Consider the following 22,575-nt stretch of genomic DNA (forward strand, 5'->3'; position numbering starts at 1 on the left):
AAGGGAGATCTTACAGGCAGCAAAGTCAGGCATGGACTCAGGAGAAAGAGTTTGGCCATTGTCTGGTCTTAGGCACCTTCCCAAATTTTGTCTGGTAGCTCATATCTAGCATCACAAAAAAGGCCATCTTGACAACCTCTGCACTGCCTGCCTTCCAAGGCCTTGAATTTCTTTACCTTCTTCGGCTGGTTCATGGACAAAATCACTGGTACCTATACAATTAATTAATTAATCAATCAATCAATTAATTTTTAGTTTGTTTACCAGGATGGTCCATTGGGCCACAAGGAGCCCTTTTTCAACGGAGTCCTGGGGAGAAAAGCTCAAAATACAAAGTAAACATGGTAACATAAGATAGTAAAAAATACAAAATGCAAAATACAGGAATACAAGAATGCAAAATACAAGAATAAAGAAGTACAGGTGAAAATGGTGCGTGCAAATTAATAACCTAGCAAACACAGAGATTATAAAAAACAAGTAGTATTTACAAAAATATGCTAGTTCCTGCTAATGGCAAACAGAAATTAGAACAATAAGTAGATATTTACAAATAAATGTGTTCCTACTGAAAGATATAACAGTAGGGGCAAAGAATGTATGGAAAGCATGTGGGTAATTTAATTGGGAAGTGAGCTAATTCAGAAGTGAGCAGAGAGTGAGTATTAAGGAGGTTTAAGTGGGACGGGAGCAGGAACATTCCCAATGGAGTGTCAGGTGTGAGTGAAGCAGGCTTTTGAAGGAAGACAGGCTACCAGTGGTACGGATTTAAGGTGGTAGTGAGTTCCAGAGGCGTGCTAGGGAGAAGGACAGTAGATGTTTACAGGTGAGCGAGCAGATTTATACAGTTCAATTAGACTCGGGGTGTTTGATCTTAGGAGTCTATCTGGTAGATGCATTTTAAAGGTGGAGGCAAGGGAGGGACAAAGACAATGGCTGAAGATGAGTTTGTGAGCTTGGATGACTTCAGTTTAGGTAAGATAATTAGGTAGTTCAAGCCATTTTAATTTTTGAAGGGCAATACAGTGATGAGTAGAGGATCTATAACCTGTGGCAAATTTGGAAATTTTGTTGTAACAGGAGGAGAGTTTTATTTTGAGGGAAGATTGTAGGTTCATAAAGAGTGGGGCACCATGTAGGAGGGATGAGATGAGAACAAACTTGGCAGAGGGAGAGAGAGAGCGATTGTGGCGATAGAGCATACCAAGTCCCTGGTGTGTCTTTTTGATATTTATTTGTAGGTGGGTATCGAACTTAAGCTGATCATCGATGAGGACACCTAGTAGTTTTACATTAGATACTATTTCAAGAGGACTATTATTTTGACTTGTGATGGAAAATGTGCTTTTGTTAATGGTTGTAGTTTTTGAAGGAGTAAATATCATAAGTTTAGTTTTTGATGAATTGAGTGCTAGGGGGTTATCTAACATCCATTGTTCGGTAGAAGAGAAGGCATCTTGGGTTAATTTTATTAGAGTGGAGATGGAGGTGGCAGAGCAGATGATTACAGAATCATCAGCATATTGGATTAGTTTTGCAGTTGGGATGGTCTGGAGTAATTTATGAAGACATTAAACAGCAGGGACCGAGTATGGAAACCTGAGGTACACCTGTGGGAGTATTAAGGAATGGTGAGGTGGCTTTTTTCCATTTGACTGCTTGCTGCCTATTAGAGAGGGAACTAGTGAACCAGTTAATAGTAGAAAGGGATAGGTTTAGTTTACAGAGTTTGGAAGGTTATGAGAGATAGTATCGAAGACCTTTGAGAGGTCTAGGAGGAGAGTGGACACAATATTGCTGGAGTTATGGGCTTTATTAACTGTTTCTAGGAAGTAGAGAAGAGCGGTGGTAGTGCTATGGCCAGGCCTGAATCCGTGTTGTGTGGAGGTTAGTAGGTCGTTATCTGTGAGATAGGGCAATAGTTGTACGTGGATGCATTTTTCTAGATGTTTAGAGATGGGGGATAAGATGGCAATAGGTTGGAAGTTAGGGATACTGTTACTGTTGCCTCCTTTGTGAAGGGGAATAATGAAGGCTTTTTCCAAAGTTGGGGTACATGGCCTTCTTTGATTGACTGATTTATGAGAATGCAGATGGGAAAGGCAATGGCTTCTGCAGCTGCCTTTAGGAAGTAGGAGGGAATATTATCAGGGGTATTGGAACATGATTTCAAGTTCAGAAGGAGATTTTTAATGGTAGATATAGAGATAGGATTCAAACAGAAGGGAGGTGGTTGGGAGGTAGATCTGTTAGAGGAGGAAGAGTTAGGGGAGGGTAGAGATGAGAGTGTAGGATTGTTGGAGAAGGATGATGTTAGTTTAGTTATGGAATCAATAAAGAAAAAATTAAATTGTGAAGCTAAGTCTATGTCTGAAACATTTGGATCAGGGCAAGGGTTCTCCTTTGTACCTGGATTGAAGAGAGAGGAGATTCTGTGCCAAAATTTTTTGGGGTTTGTCTTATGGTTGTTTTGGTGTGTGGAGAAATAGGATTTGCGGACTGATACGGTGAGGTTTTTTTTTTACTTTATTTCGAAGTATTTTGAATTCATTGAGGGTGGTTGTGGTTTTGTTTTTCTGATAGTGTGTCCAAGCTTTGTCTCGGAGGTGCATGACTGCTAAAGTATCTTTGGTTAACCAGGGGATGGAGTTGCTTTTTATTCTTTTTGTTTTCAGGGGGGCAAAGGTGTCTAAAAGGTTTAAGAATATAGTATTAAAGTTGGTGATGGCGTCTTCTAAGGGTAGAGTTTTTAGTGGGTTCCAGTTTATTTGTTTGAGTGAGTTTGAGAAGGATATGGGGTTGAAGTTTTTTAGGGACCGTGTGGAGATATAGGTATGAGATATTTGTAGGGAGGAGGTAAGGCGATGAGCAAAAGTGGGAAAGCGGTTACTGAATTAGTCAGGGAGGGAACAGTTATTAGAGATATAACGAAGGTGAGAGACCAGAATCCAGTCAAGGGTGCTTCTTGAGGAGTAGTCTTTGGAAGGTCTGGTTGTGGAGTTAAGTTGAGTGAAGTTATAGAGGTTAATGTTTAGGGAGCTTGTAAGGCTTTGTATGTTGGTCCAGTTAATGTTTACATCACCTAAGATTATAGTTTCATTGGAAATACTGGTGGAAAACCAGGAGAGAATATCTTCTAGGATAGGGACATTATCTCCGGGAGGGATATATAAGAAGACAATGCATATAAATGTCTGTCTATTTACCTGATGTAGGGCTGGAATTAGTTTGGCACTAGCAAACTGGGGAATTTGTTTGGAATAGGGAATAACTGAGAGGGAGGATGAGTAAAGGAGAGCCACTCCACCACCTTTTTTGTGAGTTCTATCTTTTCTAATGATATGGTAATTGGGCGGCAGAATTTCAGAGTCTTTTATATGGGGCTTCAGCCAAGTTTCAGATATGGAGAAGATATCAGGCTGGTTGTGAAGAAGCCAAGCATGGAGGTTAGGGATTTTATTACATATTCTTTGAGCGTTTAGTGCTGAGAAAAGGTGGGATTTCTCTATGGAGTCTGGAGCAGCTGTGAGAGAGTGTGATTTGTGAGGGGGCGAGGGGCTAGGAGTAGGGTGAATGTCACCAGAGAGGAGGATAGATAGAAGTTTATGGATATGGGAAAACAGGTGTTTATTTTGTCTAGTGTCTGGTTTTAGGGGTATGAGGTTTGTGGGAGTAGGGCTATTTGGTGTTGTAGTAGAGTATATGGAGGTAAGTTTAAGTTTACAGGGGAAAAGTGGACAGTTGTAGAAGCAGAACAGATAAGGGGATATAATGGACAAACAGTGGATGTGCTGGGTGCTGACTGGGCATGTTGTATGAAAAGGGGGAGAGTGACTAGCATTAAGAGGTCTAGTGAGATAGCTTAGGAGAGATAAGGTGAGAAGAAGCAGTATATGGGTTGTAAGTGGGACAGGTTTTATAAGCATAATGGGTTAATTTGACTTAGAGCTAGGAGGGAGTATTCCTGTTAGCTGCTAGTGGGAGGGGCTGTACTAAGTATAGTTTAAATTGGACAAGAGGTGGGGAGGGTTATTAGCTGGGGAGGGTTGGAGTTTGGTAACTGGGTGGTGATTGGAAGATCATTGGGAGATTGAGGGGGTGGGTGTGGTTTTATAAGTATAACTGAAGATGTATTGGAGGCGGGTGGGAATTGGGAGCAGGGTAGGGGAGTGGAGTGACCCCGCAGCACAAACGGAGCAGGTAGAGCCAAAGGAGAAGGAAGGAGACAAGCCAGCGAAAAACTATCAGAGAAGTAGGGTGCAAGGTCACAGGGTAAGGACACTAGGGACAGGCACTGGTTCACTAAGTATAATGACGGAGGGAATCAGAGAGTTCAAGGAGTTAGAAGCTAAAACAGCCCAGTAGCAAAGTAAGAGGGAGGGTAAAGTCCATGATATAATGCTACCAAACGCACGCTGGGTTAGTTTACAACAGTAGCAAGATACAAGGTATTATTCAACAATGGGGTACATACACTTTGAAGGTAATTCCTGGGGGAGGCAAAGTAGTTAGAGTAACACTGCAGGATTCCCTTAGTTTGTTCTTGCAAGGGTGGGAAGTCAGGGTAGTCAATGTAGAACAACAGGAGGCACTTGGGGCGGTTTGAGATGCAGCGGAGGCAAAACTTTGAAGGCAGTTCCTGGGGGAGGCAGAGTAGTTACAGTAACACTGCAGGATTCCCTAAGTTAGTTTTTGCAAGGGTGGGAAGCCAGGGTAGTCAATGTAGAACAATATGAGGCATTTGGGGCAGTTTGAGATGCAGTGAAGGCAAACCACGAGCAGAGCCAGCAGCTTATGGCAGGACGGGACCGGAGGGGACCAGGGAGATTATTTAAAATTTATTCACATTGTGCTCTTCCTTCCTAGCAGCAGAGTCTGAGCTGGTGCAAGTTTTGCTGAAGAGCCTGAGCTGGTGCAAGTTCTGGCTGAAGAGCTCATCACTACATAAACATTACGATGGTTAAAGGCTCTTTGTCAATTACCATGGAAACTTGCCTCCAACAAACATTACATTGAAATTTGAACCATGTGTGAAGTCAGAACGGAGGAACATGGGGCTGGATGTGCCCTGGCAGACCTAATGTAAGATGACATGATGTGTGCCTGTGTGAACATATCCTCAAGCACTGGAACTAGACAATGCAAAAATCTGTACTGACAGGGGATCCTCAGAAGAAGAAATCACCCAACTACTTCCCCCATTTGCCTGTGACATAAACAGAACATGCTTGATGACTGGATGAAAAATCTCAAATTCACCCTCGGTCTGGCCTCCATGTCTCTGATGGACAGCAATCAATAGTAAATAAATGTATCCCCAACTAACATACTCCCTCTCATCTATACCCTTAGCTACCTCCTTATTAACATACCCCACCATACAGGCATCCAAGGAACTTGTAGACAAAACTGGGTTGGGTTGTTGCATGGCTAGGCTTGTAAAAGTACAGTTTTGTACCTACCATAAATGTAGATGTCCGATAGGTATGCATCTGCAGTCATAACAAATGGGTTGTCCTGCCTCAGGCAGCCCTTCAGTCGGCCGGATTCCAAAGTCTGGGTCTGGCCTCAGCTGATGCCGCACTTCACCCGACGTCATAGCTGCTGGGGTATAAAGGCATCAGCCGACGCCATTTTCCTCAGTGTTTCTTGCCCCAGATGCCAGGTGCCCTCTAGGAAGGCTAAATGTGGATAAATGCAGATAATTTCAAACAGAAGAAAGCAAAATATATATACATATATACATACAAACAAATACACCATAATTCCCCCAGCTAGCTAAAAGAGGGGTAAGTACCCTAGGAATACCACAGAGGGGAAGGAGGGTGGGTAATCCTGACTGCAGATGCATACCTATCGGACATCTACATTTATGGTAGGTACAAAACTGTACTATGTCCTTCAAGGATGCATCTGCAGTCATAACAAATGGGTAGAATACCATAGCCAAACTGGGGGAGATGGCACTAAGATAATGATGGTGTAGTTAAGATCCCTTGTAAAACAGCAGTTGCAAAACCTGCTCGGGATCTGGAGTATAAAGGAAGACTATAATGCTTGGCAAATGTATGCACGGAGCTCCAAGTAGCAGCTTCTAAAATGTCTTTGGTAGCCACTCCTCGTAGGAAAGCTGTAGTGGTGGCTGTAGCTCTTGTGGAGTGAGGCCTGATATTTTCAGGTGTTGTCTTTCCATGAAATGAGTAGCAGAATCGAATGCAATTTCCTATCCATTTTGAGATTGTCTGTTTTGAAATTGCTTTTCCTTGCACTCCTGTTGCATATGCTACCAGAAGCTGGTCAGTTTTTCTGCTGGCCTTGGTTCTGTCCAGATAGTAGCGCAGCTGTCTGTGTACATCCAAGGTGTGTAGTAGTTTTTCCCCGCTGTTCTGTGGGTTGGGGAAGAATGTAGGTAAATGTATGGCTTGGTTCAAGGATACCCTGGATACCACCTTTGGCATAAAAGTAGGATTGGTTCTCAGAGACACTCTATCCTGATGGAAGATAAGGAAAGGCTGCACTGCCATTAATGCCTGTAACTCAGATACCCTTCTTGCTGAAGTGATTGCTAGCAGGAAGGCAGTTTTCCAAGACAAGAACTGTAAGTCTGCTGTTGCTGCTGGTTCAAAAGGGGGGAGTGTTAATTTTTCTAGCACAAAATTGAGATCCCATGCAGGCAAAGGTGGTTTCCTTGGAGGCTTTACATTTTTGATCCCTCTCAAAAATTGTCTGAGGAGAGGATGAGAGAAGACAGGAGGATCCATGTTGTACTCTGCTGAAATTGCTGATGCATGTATCTTAATGGAAGAATAGGACAGGCCATTGTGGAACAGTTCTGCTAAGTATTCCAGGATGTGTGCTAGGTTTGCTAGTGTGACATTTTCTCCCTTTTCTGCACTCCAAATGAGGAATCTTTTCCATTTGGCTGAATATGTTTTCCTTGTGGAGCGTCTGCGAGCCTCCAGGATAATGTCCTTAACCCTCTGAGATAAATCAAGTTGGTTTTGTTTTATGCAATTTTCCAAGCAGTTAGCTGCAGTGTTTTTAAGTTTGGATGCAGGGTCTTGTAATTGTTCTGCTTTAGAAGTAAAGGACATAGAGGTAGATGCCATGCATGCGTCCAAGACATGCTTCTCAGTAACGGGTACCAATGTTGCCTTGGCCAGTCTGGAGCTATCAGAATTACCTTTGGCTGTTCCTCTCTGATCTTCAGTAGAACTTTGTACATCAAAGGAAGAGGTGGAAAGGCATATACTGTCAGGTCCTTCCAGCTGAAAGAAAGGGAGTCCACCCTCCAGGCAAGTGGGTGGTATACTCTTGAGCAGAATTTCTTCAGTTGGTGGTTGTGTGGGGAGGCAAACAGGTCTATCTCTGGCATTCCCCATTTCTTTGTTATGGTTTTGAAAATATCTGGATGCAGCATCCATTCGTGAGCATCCATGGTAGTCCTGCTTAAGCTGTCTGCTAGTGAATTCTCTTTTCCTGGTACAAATCTGGCCTGCAGTTGGATGTTGAGATTCAGTGCCAAGTTCCACAGGTCCATTGCCGTCCGACATAGAGGGTATGAATGTGTGCCTCCCTGTTTGTTGATGTACCACATGACTGTGGTATTGTCTGTCCTTATCAGCAGGTGTCCTTGCTGGATGAATGGTCTGAATGCCTCGATTGCATGTTTCACTGCCAGCATCTCCTTTAGATTTATGTGTAGATTCAGCTGGTCTTGTGACCATAGGCCTTGGATACACTTGTCTTCCATGTGCGCCCCCCAGCCTAGGTCTGAGGCGTCCGTGGTGATGGTCTGCCTTGGATGTGGTTTGTGGAAAGGCAATCCTCTGTTTATCTGACAGGCCTGAGCCCACCACAGGAATTCTTTTTTCAGACATGGAATGATTGGTATCTGGGCTTCTAGACTGTGTCTAAGTTGAGACCATACATTCCTTAGGTACCATTGTAACTTTCTCATATGCAGCCTGGCATGTGGGATCAATATTATGCAGGATGCCATGTAACCCAGGGCCTGCAGGACTTTCCTTGCAGTAAGCTGAGTTTGTCTTGTTAATGCCATGAAATAGACTGGTAGTTGCTTTTGTTTTTCCTCTGTGAGAAAAGCCATCTGAGTTATTGTGTCCAGTTCTGCACCCAAAAATGTTATCCTTTGGGATGGCACTAGTCTTGATTTTTGTATGTTGACTGTGTATCCCAAGGCTTGCAGCAGTTGAATGACATTGGCCAAGTCCTTTATTAATTTTGTCTTGTTGTCTGCTTGTATTAGGCAGTCGTCCAGGTATGGGTAGATTTGAATTCCCTGAAGCCTGCAATGAGCAATTACTGATGCCAGGCATTTCGTGAATACTCTGGGTGCAGTAGATAAGCCAAAGGGCAATGCTGAGAATTGCTAATGCTCTGATCCTGCAAGAAATCTGAGGTGTCTTCTGCAATCTGGTCATATAGGGATGTGCAGGTATGCCTCCTTGAGATCTAGAGTCACCAGCCAAGACTCCTTGCCCAACATGGGAAGAAGTTGCTGTAGGGTCAGCATTTTGAATTTTGGAACAATGAGGTATGTGTTCAGTGCGGACAAATCGAGAATAGGCCTCCATTTATTTTCTTTTCTTGGTACAAGGAATAGTCTGGAGTAAAATCCTTGGCCTTGTTCCATAGATGGTACCTTTTCTATTGCTCTCATCCTTAGTAAACTGATGATTTGTTTTAGAGCCTCTGATTTCTGGCTTGGTGGAAGGTTTGGCATTCCTCTCTTTTTTGGTAGAATGTGGAAGTGAAACCTGTAGCCCTTGTCTATTGTTTGTAAAGTCCATTTGTCTCCTGTAATACAATGCCAATTTCTTGAGAATAAGGCTAGCTTTCCGCCCAAGGGTGCTTCCAGTTGTTCCCTGGTAGGCAGAATCAGAGCCAAGTCATTGTGTCTGTCCTGTAGAAGTGGTTGCAGTCGCAGCTGTGGCGGCACTTCTTTGGTTGGCAGGTTGCCACTGACGACCCCTGTAGGCACCCCTAGATTGACCTCTGCCTCTTGGGCGTCTATTTCTGCCTCTCTGTGCTCTGGAGGTGTCTGGAAAGGACCAATTCTCTGAAGGCCAACTTCTGCTAAACCTCGGAGGTTGGACCTGCAAAAAATCCTTGACTGTTTGGACAGATTTTGCTTTTTCTTCCACTTTCTTTAGAACCTCCTGTGCAGGGGAGCCAAACAAACTTTGTTTCTCCATAGGGGCATCCAGGAGTTTAGACTTAACATGGTCTGGTAAGGATTGTTCTTTTAACCAGGCATGCCTTCGAATCACTGCTCCAGTCATAGCTGATCTAAATGAAGCCTCCAGTGCATCATAGCCACATTTTAAGAAATGATTACTGACCTGCTGAGAATTGTGTACCAAATCCTGAAGGGACTTACGGTCTAAAGGTTCAGGAGAGGCCAGCTTTTTATTCAGCTGATCTAACAAAAATTCCTGGTACTGTATCATGTGAAATTGACAGTTTAAAGCCCTGGCAGAAAGAGTAGCAGATGTATAAACCTTTTTACCCCATCTCTCTAATGCTCTAGATTCTCTTTCAGATGGTAGTGGGTTTTTGGCAGAGGCAGCTGCAACACCTTTAGGGCCCTGAGAAATGGTTTCTGGGTCTGCAGCATGAGCCTTATACAAGTGGTAGTGAGAATCTGGGACCCTGTAGTATCTGTCAGGCTTTGCAGGGGCCGGGGGAAGAGAATCAGGGGCAGTACTGGCATCATGTATGCATCATCAACAACTGATAGTACAGGTGGAATGGCTAAAGGCCTATGCTGTGGTAAGTGTAAAAAAGTCCTTAGCCTTTTCCTAGAATCAGAAAAATCCTGACCCTGCCATTGGAAGTGTTCCCTCATTGAGTGTAGGGTTTCCCCAAAAGAAAATTCTTCTGGAGGTGAGGCAGAAGGAATGGAGTCTTCTGCATCAGAATCCTCATAAGGTGAGTACGGGCCTTCCTGATGGTCCGATACATCTGAACCATCCGAGGAGTAGTCAGAGGACAGAGGTTCAGGGGGTTCAGTCCTAGGCCTCTTTTCAGGAGGGGGTTGTGAGGCCCTGTCTGGGTGAGGATGGGTTCCCCTGATCAGAGAAATAAGGTCCTCAGCAAGGCTGAGAATCTGGGAACTTGAGGTAGGCCTGTGAGAGGGAGCTTTTGAAGGTAAGGCCTTGGAAAGTTTGGCTGCTTTAGCCCTGGAAAAGGCCTTGATAGACATAGAAGCAGGGGGTCTGGCTGCCCCACGTGCAGGAGTAGAGATGCCCAACGGAATAGTGTCAGACAACTCTTGTGTGCCTGCTACTTCAGCAGGAATTTCTGTAGCTGACTCAGCCATGGCCTGTGTGGCCTCGGTTATCGGAGGCATGCTTTCGGCCGAAGGGTGAACCGAGGTCTCGGTTTCAGCCGAAACCGAGACACTCGCGGTAGGCCTAACCGTGGTTTCAGCCGAAACCGCGGGCCGCGAGTGTCGGTCCTTTCTTTGCGTTTTTTAGCTAAATGTGTAGTCGGGGTCTCCGACGGCATTTTATATGCAAAAGTGGAGCCAAAAAACTCTTCTGCAAACTCCGACCGACGTCTAAGAGTCCGTCGGTTGAAGGAAGCACAGGCTAAACAAGCTGATACGTCGTGGTCTGGGCCTAAGCAAGGAAGGCAGTAAGAGTGGAAATCCTTATGAGGTATTTGTTTCCCACAAGTTAAACAATTATTTACTTTGTCTGAAATCGGCTGAGGCAAGAAAGAGTCCCCAACGGGGTACTTAGCTTTTTAGAAGTCTTCGGTACGCTGAAATCTCTGGATCTGACCGACCGGCACTTGCGAACAGCTTCTGCTTCGGGCACCGCGCGGCAAGAAAGACTGAGGAAAATGGCGTCGGCTGATGCCTTTATACCCCAGCAGCTATGACGTCGGGTGAAGTGCGACATCAGCCGAGGCCAGACCCAGACTTTGGAATCCGGCCGACCGAAGGGCTGCCTGAGGCAGGACAACCCATTTGTTATGACTGCAGATGCATCCTTGAAGGACATCACCCTGGTGGTTATTAGCCTAACATAAAGCTATGAAACTATAAATCTACGTACCAATACAGAAGGCCTCTTGAAACACAGTTGACGGGTGCACCATGTTTAGGCATGGCACAGTTGAGTGTTTCAGTCTACAACTATCTGCATTACAAATGGATGTTGAACAAGTGTCTCAACATTAGAGGAGGAGGGCAAGCATCCTTGGAGAACAGGCACTCTAACCTGGACAAAAATAACAATCCAGTCAAAATTAAAATGGTTGTAGAGAGATTCCATGGACAATGAGCATTTTACTTCACAATATTGGAAATGGAATACTGAACATTGGGCACTAATTACATTTGACATTAAGGGAGGTCGAAGGACTCTTAGATCAAAAGTATTACCATATACATTAGGAGAGAATGGGAGGATAACACTCGGCAAGTATTCCTGTACTTCATACTGGGAGTATATATTGTTTATGCGCTGCATTCCAGTTGGAGGGGTAAGTTTCAACATGTGGCAGAGGTCACTGCTATGTCACCAGTGATTAACTACATTCTCTGTGTAAACAAGCTGAGCCACATAATGTTGTCCATGCTAGACCTAGACTGAATAACAAAGCTTATGATTCATGATTTTTAATGTTTTTGACTCCATTCCACTAACACAAATTATTATGCAGTCATTGTTTGCTTATCTAATATACTAAGTTTTAAACAAACACAGCAAAGACATAGCTTTTAAATGTGTAGGTTCCCAAACTCTGCTCCTAGAAACAAAACGGAAATGTTATGCCCCTAAGCTGTGGCTGACAACGGAAAAAGAATGTAATTTTAGGGTAAAAATTATTTTTAATTTTTTTTTGTCAGCAACTCAAGGCTTCTTGAAGAGGAAGATAAACTGGCATTGTGAAAAAAATGTCTGAATTTAAAATATTTCATCCATTTACAGAGATTTGTGCACAGCATTTTAAGAGATTGAATGACCCTAGGAGTTATACTCTACAACTTGAGTGGATAAAAATACTGATATATATACAACCTTACAAACCAAAGCAATACTATGAAATACAGAAGACAAGTTTTACAGACTGATATATACCCAACATCATGAATGAGCTTATTAAAAACAGCTGCTCTTCATAACACAGTCAAAAGGTACATTGACATTATTTAAAGTGCTTGTGCTTACAATCTTTCTGATAAAGGGTTCCAACACTGTACATTTTTTGTGCTACCTTAAAACAACCTGCAAACTTGCAAAGGGAAACCACTAACCACTTTGGGATCCTATTCTTATGGCATTTTATCAAAGAAAATAGGACAAGTACTGACTGGGGAAAATCAAGGAGCCTTTTGCATCTAGAATTAAGGGTTATCTGATATCTTCATGTTATAAGAGGCAATAGAGAGAACATGCAGTTTGTTAACATGGAGTTAACTGCCAGTACTGCAAGATATTCCTAAAATTAAATATGTACAGAATACTGTACCACAAGGAGGAAAACTACAGTGCAAGACAAGACAGCGGTATAATTCACTCAGAAGGCTGATGCATTCAGATACACTTCGACCCTTAAAACCTCCTAAGACTTGCATTACCAATTAATTAACTAACTACAGGTCCTTGTCACATGCTACACCTCATGACTTTCTAATGAAACAGGGCCACAAGAAAAACAATAGAAAAACACTGTCATGGTCCTAGCTCAACAACCTTACAATAAACTTTTTCTGGTATGCACTACTGTGGACCCCTACAACTACTGATAATGACAATATACATTGGTATTGATACAGGAAAAAATAAGGTGATATGGTCGCTACAAGTTTCAAAGAGTGCTGGCACAAAAGGGCATGGAGTTGCATTATAATATTTTAGCTAATGACTTGACTCACACCATTTTGTGTCTGGGTATGTTTCTGTCTTGTATGTTAGTGATGTCATTTATTTAATAAATGGCTCTAGAGTTTGACTTTGAACACACCTCCACACTGTGGATAATAAAAGATTGTAAAGAAAAATACAAATTTGCATGTTTAGTGACCAAAGTCTGCACTTCTTATATACAATGTGCTGTTTATAGTTTGCTACCAATGATGCCTTCTGAATCTCAAACCAAAAAGCCAAAGGTAGAAATAGCCTCACCTAGAACTGAATGTTGTCATATTAACATCTTATTACAAATACAATAATAACAGAACAGTAATGGTCTATCAGTTGAATTTAATATAAAATTTGTATAATAGAAATTTAAGAACTAGTAATGTACATCACAATACAGGTATTAAACAATAGTTATTAATTTATAGTAAACATGTTAATGATAACTTACGTGGCTACACCAAGGGGCCACTGAAAGATATCTTCTTCATTTACCCAAGCACTGTCGTACACTAAGAACAGCAAATCCACAAATCCTCCTTGTCGCCTGAGATAGGGCTGGATCCATTCATTATCGCACTGCTCACTACCCAGCAGTACAACAGCTACATGATGCAGTTTCTGGGTCTGTATCAATGTCTCTGCATACTGCAGCCACTTGGTGGCATAAGCAACCTTTCCTTCTTCTCTGCCATTCAGAACCAATACCACACAATCCGCAGACAAAGAAATATGTCCTGGGGCAACAGCTGGTCCAGTGAAAAAGCTGCAAACAAACAACATAGTCAGTAAACTAAAAGTCATGCAATTTGAGCCCATCTATTGTCCCAGTCAATAAAACTGAGTTCTAAATATATATAAAAAAAAAAAAAAAAATCACAATTCTTTAAAAGGGATGTACACATAAAAATTTCAAATATATGCGAAATGCAAACATCACATTTGAACGCTCAGCTACAGTACAGAATCAGAATCGCATGACTTCTATAATACTGTCTAATGCACAGCTGTCAAAACGTTTCATACAGAGTACAGCAGGACACAGAGGAATTGCACTGCCCATTTGGGGTTGGTGGTTTTGTACATCATTCATTTAACACCACATGCACACACACACATGCATACATATATATTTGTATAAATATATGATTCTACATTTTTTTTATTTACACTTTGTTGACTGGATTCATTCCAGTTGTATCAAATAATACTGAACCCGAAGGGCGAGATGGTATGGATTCCTATAAGGGGTGGTAAGTTGGTCAGTAGTAGATACCTTCCCAGGGGACAGTACTGGGATAACCATAAGCTGTATCTGCATCTCCAAGAACTTGCTCATCATCCTATCAATGTCGAGTTCTATGAGACTTCTTAATGATTGAGTGGAAGATGCCAGTGTGGTTGGCAGAGAATATCTCTGTCCCTAAGATTGATGACTAAGTCTAGAACTCACTGATCTTGGTGAGTAACTGGTGCACGGAGGAGACTGGGCCCAAAGGGGCTGTCAGACCCAATCTTCTACAAACCTTGGGGTTGGGATCAACTGAGGTTGCCTGTTTCAGGGCGTATTTCTTGGAAGCTTTAGAGGGAGACTTTTACTCTCTTGTTTTTATCATCCTTTTCTTTCTCTCTGCCTTTGTCTTATCCCTTTCATTTGGATGTTTCTCCTTTAGAAGGGGAAGAAGGTGAAGGGGTAGCATTGCCTATGCCAGAAGGAGGCCCTTTAAAACAAGTTTGTTCCTTATGGTTTGAAGGGCCCTAGCACTACAGGCTGCACAAGACTGATATTCAACATCAAGGTGTGCAGCACTGAGGCAATAGACACATCTGAAGTGTGGGTCCTGTGGTGGAAGTTTGTGTCTACACTCCGAGCATTTTTTTAAAATTTAGTCAATTCCAACATGGCAAGGACCTGAGGCATTTGACTGTCAAGTTCAAAGTCAACTTAATCAAACTAGAGAAAAGTTCAAACACAATACTTTTTAAATATTAATGTTAATAAGCCTAATATGAAAAAAGTGCCTAAGGCCTTAGCTTTGAAAAATAGCTAAACTACTCCAAGTTCCTAAGTACACAAATTGTCTAAACTAACTATAAAAAACTTCAACAATGGTAAGAAAGAACTAGTGCAACAGAAAACTCTCATGCTAGGAGAGGAGAAGCAGTAAGAATAAAAATTGCATAACCCCACTGCCAGAGAGCTCTGCGCACATCTGTGCCGATCGAGTGGCAAACGAAATGGGCATATGAGGCAAAGTCTATGGAATTATGGAAAGGGAGGTGTCAGAGCTCTGGATCCAATAAAGCTTTGAAGTTGGTGTCTGACAGCACACATTTGAATGGATGAAAACAGACAACACTAGATCAGAGGGTTTTCACTTCAACTGGGCATATTTTATCAAAACAGGGCAGTACTCCCCACTCAAAAAAGTCTAATGAACATGCTTGAAAGTGAGGTGAAACAACAAGATACATACAAACTGCCTTCACATACGTGTGAAAGTAGCACACCAATCTAAAAGAAAGGGAAACACTGGGGCTCTTGAGCAAGATTGCTTCAAAGATGGGGGGCAGCACTTCAGAAGGACAAGGAAATAAATAAGGAGGAAAACACTGCCACATATCAAGTAGAACAGGACTTGTAGAACAGTTAAACAGATAGTCGTTTCTTCAGGAATGGAGAACAGACAAAGCAAAAAAAATCTAAGAGATGGTGAAGCTTATACACAGGAATAGGGATTGGGAAAAAAATGAAAAAGTAAGGTGGTTTAATGAATAATTTTGCCTAGTAGCTATTAGTAGCTTCTACAGGAAGAGAAAAAATATTTTCAGAAACGTGCCAGTAATGATACTGAAGACAAGGGAGCTGACTGTAGCTTCTTCACAAGGTAACATTTTCTGGAAAAACTCAATCAGTTCAACATATGCAAGAAAACAGGGTTTGATGGGTTCATAGGAAGAGAACCAAACATACACTTAATCAATATTTTATTAACTAGGAGGATAAACATAAAACTGCAGATGTGCTTCTCCAGGAAACAGGATGAACATTGGAAACTATCAATCAGTCCTCAGCTGCAGCGAAACATCAATAATTACTGCTGAAGGAAAACTACCTGGAAATGTGGGAGGTGCAGGAACAAAGACAGCAAAAAGTGTCTGCAGGAACAGCACATTAAACAAATTTAATAGGGATTCTTTGAGAGAGCAACCCAGTAGATTAGAACAGAAAAGACTTGGTAACTCCAGCGTACTCAACAAAGCAATGCATCCAGTACCACAAAAAAAAATTAAGCAAACAAATTAGACACAGGAGTGGATCCTTGGATGTTAGCAAGTGTAAACAATGGCCAGATAACTATATACAAGAAAAAAAAAACAACAGAAAATGTAGTTCAGTCAAGTATCAGGATGATAACTCATAACAGCTATAAATAAATGCAATCTGAGGGTCATGCTCCTCAACAAAGTCTAAATCTCAAGATGGACTCGCTCGAAGCACTCCTCAAAATGGAGAACATTGTCATTTGTGCTATAAGGGAGACCTGGTTTAAAGCAGCAAAAACACCCCTGCATTACCAAACTACAACTCATTCCACACCTTTTGGCCCCAGAACATGGACCGAAGATTCAAAGGTGGTGGTGTCTCCATATTCATAAAGGATATGCACACCTCTACACTAGTAGCCCAGCATAAAGCATCTGAGATATTCCAGGTACAACTAAAATTGGGTAAGACAGCGATTCAGGTCGTAGTCTGCTATAGGTCCCCAACCATGTCCCAAGACTCTCACTCCATATTCCTAAGTACCCTGGAAACTATTAAGATCCAATCCAACACTCTCATACTAGGTGACTTAAACTACCCCTCCATCAAATGGGAAAACTACTCATGCACCAATGCACTGGCCCAATGCTTCCTGGAATTCATAAATTCCAATGCCCTGGACTAGCTCATTCTTACTCCCACTAGAGGAAGCAACATCCTTGACCTGGTTATTACTAACATGGGCAACCGTTGCTCTACACCAATAGTCAATTCCTCCCTGGTTAAATCCAACCACAAACTAATCACCATGGAAATCCACATCTCACCCACACCCCGCCACAAAGGTAGCCACCATGAAAAATATCTCCAAAGCTGACTTTGGACTCCTAAAACAGAGGTGGCTAACTTCACGGCACCCATGCCAATGGAAACCAGATGCATGACTGCCAAATCATACACCAATGTACTGTACGAACATGTACATAAATGCATGGAACTAGCCATACACAACAGAACCAAGATGCTCTCCTCCAAAAAAAAGGAAGCCAATCTGGTGGTCCCCTGCCATTAATAAACTCTACAACAGAAGAAAGAAACTGTTGCAGAAAAAGGTAAAGTCCCAAGACTGGAAAAATTCCCTTATTAGCCTCAACAAAAAGTTGAGATCCCTCATCAAAATCTCCAAAAGCCAGCTATGAAGGCAGAATTGAGGCAGACAAAAACAACCACCACAAAACCTTCTATAGTTATATCAAGAATCTCCACGGCAATACCCAAATTTGCTCTGAGTTACTACACAATGGTATCTCCTATACTGAGCCAACAGATATTGCCAACATACTGGCCGACAGATTCAGTGCCAACTTTACCCCCCCCCCAAAAGGACCAATCTCAATACCGGAAAAATGACAGGCACCCAGGATTACTACAGCACAGGTTAAAGCTGCATTGTCCAAGGCCAAGAATACAGCTTCCATGGGACCTGACAATATCTCTGGTTGTGTTCTACATGAATTACAAAGTGAACTGGAACCACATCAGTGTGCCCTGTTCACTCACAGCCTCACCTCAGGGCTTGTCCCTTCCGAATGCCGCAGTGCTGCAGTTATCCCTCTCCATAAAGGAGGAGCGACTACAGACCCTGGAAATTATCGCCCCATTAGCCTAATGAGTCTGACATGTAAGGCTATGGAGCGCATCATCATGGACCTAATTAACAAGGATATAGGGAATCTCGAAACTCTAGATCCCATGCAATTTGTTTTTTTGAACGGTAGATCATGCCTGCTCAACCTGGTTGACTTCTTTGAGTCTGTCACCAGAGCTGTGGATGAGGGTAAGGCAGTTCATACAGCCTACCTCGATCTGGTTAAGACCTTTGATACCATTCCTCACTCAGGAATTATTGATAAACTTACCAAACTAAGCATCAACCCCCTATATCATTAGGTGGGTTGCAAATTGGCTCACAGATAGAACCCACAGTGTGAAAGTAGCAGACTCCAAGTCAGACTGCCAACCAGTCACAAGTGGAATCCCACAGGGATAGTCCTGGGTCCTCTCCTGTTTGGCATTTACTTCTCAGAAGTCCAGGCCAACACGGAGGGACTCTGGCTGACCAAGTTCACAGACGACTGCAAGCTGGCAGCCATTAACTCCCCAAGTGATGCAGACATCCTACAAAAAGGCCTCACTGAGACCAATTACTGGTGTCAAAACCATGGCCTTAAGCTTACTGCCAAAAAATGCATAGTCATCCCCTTTGGGAAAAACTCAGCTCCCACTAATTACCACATTGATGGGAGCCCATTGAAGGAGTTATAAGAGATCTAGGGACAGAGGCTGACAGCAACCTCTCCTTCAACCACCACATTGCCACTGTGGTCAGAAAGTCCTTCTATATGGCACATCTCATTACCAAGGATTTTGCATCCAGGAAGAAAGAGGTCATCATTTCTCTCTACTCTCCCCTCATTAGACCAATCATACAGTATAATGCCCCATTTGGCATGTACCTCACTAGACAACTGCAACAGCTGGAGAGGCCACAAAAGTACCTCATGAAGAGGATCCTAGGCCTTAAACACGTCCTACATGGACAGACTCAAAAAACTCCAGCTATTCTCCATCTCATATCATCTACTAAGAGGCAATCTCTGATTGACTTACAAAGCCATGTCTGACCCAGCTCTGTTAGAAATGCTACATCTAAAGAAATCCCAATCCCTCCATACCAGATGCTCCAGAGACCTCAATCTCATTACCATAATCAACAGAACATGCTGGAGGGACAGGTTCATAACCCAGAGACTGCCCATGCTATGGAATAGACTTCCCATACATGTCAAGCAGAGAAACTCACTGGCCCTCTTCAAGAGAAATCTTGATGAGTGGATGGGAAAACAGAAAGTTCACCCTGGGGATCACTCCAGTGGCTCTACTTGATGGATGCACTGGGAACTGATGTCGGGTGGCACAATGCCAGGGCACTTCCATGGGCTAGGCTTGTAAAGGCTCCAGGGCCATTAGCCTAGTACACATCTATGAACCTATGAACGTAATGTAAGGAGTCAATGCCAGGCCTGGTCCTTTCATATTCTGACAAGCAATCTTGCAGGAGATGTGGAAAGAGAAGTTTGCATCCTTACTGACTGCAAGATGACTGCTTCAAATGTAGCTGTAGAAAGGACGACAGTTAGGTAGTTTGAAGAAGGGTCTGAAATAAGGTGTTTTAAATTCAATGCAAAAATGCAGAACAATGATTATGGGAAGCAGAAACCCGTGAAAGAATATATACTTGGAGGGAGAGGATAAAAGCAGCAACAAAACTGGAAAGTTCTTGTTGAAGTAATCATATCAAATATCACAGAAATAAGAAATTGGTGTGATGAATCTGCAGCAAAGAAATTTAGTAAATCTGTGGGGTGCAAAGGAAGAAGAACCTCTAGCATAAAAATATAATTAATAACTAAAATTCCTCATTATATACAGCTGGAAAACTCGGATGTGCAGTACTGAGTATAGTTCTGAAAGCATCATTAGGGCAACAACAGAAATGATATAGGTAGTTCAGAGAACAGAAATATAAATGGTATATGTTCTGTATCAGAAACCATCCATGAGGAAGATTAACATGCATAGTCCTAGGAAATGAGGAAAGGAAGGCACGACAAACGTTCAGCTCCTTAGCTATTGCTTAGATACTTTATACCAGCAATTAATCACACCTGCATGGATACCAAATATACTTGGTTAACTTGCTTGGGCAGCTTATAACAGATGGAATATTTAGTGACTGCAGCTAATTCTACTACCCAATTACAACAACTGCAAGCAGAGCTGGATCATGATGGAGGCCCTAGGCGATTGGGCCCTCACCCCATGCAGCTACTCCAGTGTTCCATTACTTGGCTCTTTCTCTCCAGTTTCCAAAAACACTGTTCAGAACTGTCAGTGTGCATACAATATTTTTCTTTACTTTCAAAATGATTACAGATATTTAGATTTAATTTAAAACTTATTTCAAATATTACAGCACAGACACTAACAGCCATTGGAGAAACAAAACAACAGTCTCATAATGAAAGGAGACTTAGCACGAGAGAGAGTAAATTTCTCTGTTCTTGCAACTCACATTCATTGAAACTGCATTGAAATCCACATTCACAGAAAATGCATCTGCTAATGGCAGATTAAGTGTACCTTTCAGCGGTTTTAAAAGCATAGGCCCCTGCACACATTTTTCAATCATGCATACATAAATAAATGCACGTGTTCTTTGATTAATATTCCTAATATTGAATCATATTCCATCTTTACTATAGCAACATTTGTATAGTTTTGAACATTTTTCCTGTAAGCAGTGAAACAAAACATATGAACCAATAATGGCAAAACTGCCTATTTCAGAACATTTCAACCACAAAAGGCCACTCAAACTGCTGTCATCATATTCCACCAATGCCATTCAATATATACAATTTCTGCAGAAGTAAAAGTCATCTGAATAATTCCATATTAAAGATAAATGCAATTAATGAAGAGGCTGCTGTTGGCAAACAGCTTTGCATTTTGGTGCTTCTTTACAAATTCAGTGGCTGGCCTGCTGCCCTTGAAGAATAAATTGCTTATGGTGCAATAAAATAAAAAATGGTACACCAGTGATATGCAATAGGGAATGGACAACAAACTGACAACAAGTGCATAGTTACTAGGCATCCCATCCAAAGGAGTGCAGCAACTCCCTCCCCACCCCCATACTGTACACCAGTGTCAGCAATTGATCTATCTGGTGTGGAAACAGAACATATAGCAGTCTGCGTCACATTCAAATATGCTGCCTGTCGCACCACTAACACTGACCAATGCAACTACGAAACTCGATGACTGACAGACTGTAATCCTCATTGATTTACGAAACTAAACAAAAAAATAAAATAAAATCAAATGAAACCTGGCAGCTGATGTGGAGATTTAAGGCACTTGCTTGCCAACGGTTCATGGTTTGATGGTGAGCAGTCACTTGAACAGACAGCCCCTCTAACCGGGGCATTACGCACACACAGCAGTTTCTTATTTAGCTGTTCCTAAATCAAATCACACTCACTTCAAAGGCTGCTGTGGCTCTCTGTTTGCTCTGAAAAGGACAGATGCACTTACTTGCTTGACTGTTCAAATCTCCCATGGTTTCTTACTTGGTGGCTACTAATCAAATTTCACATAGTTGAGGACGGTGAGGTTTGTGTCTTACAGCCTCCTGCGGGGTCCTAATGACCTGCTTTTTTTACAAAAGTCTGCGTCTTACTGTGTCTCCCGTGCCTTAATCAACTTTACATATTACTGTGTGTCATAAATGCTGATGTGGCTAGTTGAAAGAACACTTGCAGCTAACACTTTGTCTCACTCTTGGCCAGGAATCCATCATAAGATACTGTGAAGTGTTTTTCATCACGAGCAAACACTGAGTAACTGGTTAATTCCGTGATCTTGAAATTATGTAATTATGTGTTTTGTTGATAAAATGACCAGAAATATGTCATTAAAATTATGAGTTTGCATATTTTCAGACAGTTTCCATCATTTCAACAAATTACTGTACCCTCTCAAACAGAGGCCATACTGTGTGTGTGTGTTTGTGTGTGTGGGGGTGTTTGTGTGTGCCCGTGTGCGTGTGTGAGAGAGAGAAAGAAAGAAATGGGGAGATAATATGAAGTTGAAATACGTTATTAAAAAAACTACTGTACTTTTACTTTTGATGTAGTTTTTACTTGATCACAGTGAAACAAAACGTACTAATTGAAAACGGGTTCTTCTATAGAGACTGTGTGTGTGTGTGTGTGTGTGTGTGTGTGTGTGTGTGTGTGTGTGTGTGTGTGTGTGTGTGTGTGTGAGTGCAAAATGAAGTAAATGCAGTAAACATAAGTCATGGTGCAAAGATCAGAAATTTTACACAACACTTGTGAAATACACTGGGAATGTTCCCTAGTGGTAACTGAAAGCAATTTTAACATATGGCAGACAGTCCTTACGTTGCCCTGGCATCTCTTAACAGGAGTATGGGCTCAAAAATAAAACAAACTTTGTAACTCCATACAGATTGTGCTGTCACCTGTTTAACTTGTGAAGCTCTTTATATTGGAAAGGCCAACTTGAAATTCTTTATATTGGAAAGGCCAACTTGAAATTAGGTAAAAGGATAGGTCAGCACACATACACCATCAGCAACAAAAACAAAAAATGTTCTCTACAGACATTCCATATCTGCAAAGTATTCAAAAAAGTTTTCTTTTTTGTCTTCAATTTTGTTGATGTCAAACCATTAACTTGAAAACTGTCATACACTTTTAAAGTAAGGAGTTTTGCTGACAGCTTACTATTAATGCTACATACTCGCCATATATTAATGAC

The 22,575-nt window shown here is 42.0% G+C and overlaps 1 protein-coding gene across 2 annotated transcripts in view; it reads right to left on the reverse strand.

The window, feature by feature from the left end:
• The window catches only part of RXYLT1 (ribitol xylosyltransferase 1), an 899,852-nt gene that overhangs the window by 258,504 nt on the left and 618,773 nt on the right, over nt 1-22,575 (reverse strand). For both annotated transcript variants that reach the window (XM_044088313.1, XM_044088314.1), the window contains one exon: nt 13,351-13,665. In XM_044088313.1, the coding sequence (XP_043944248.1) occupies nt 13,351-13,665 (315 nt within the window). The remainder of the gene's footprint in view (nt 1-13,350; nt 13,666-22,575) is intronic.

This window comes from Protopterus annectens, chromosome 11.part0 (assembly GCF_019279795.1).
Source record: "Protopterus annectens isolate FY-2018-M chromosome 11.part0, PAN1.0, whole genome shotgun sequence".
Taxonomy (NCBI): Eukaryota; Metazoa; Chordata; order Ceratodontiformes; family Protopteridae; genus Protopterus; species Protopterus annectens.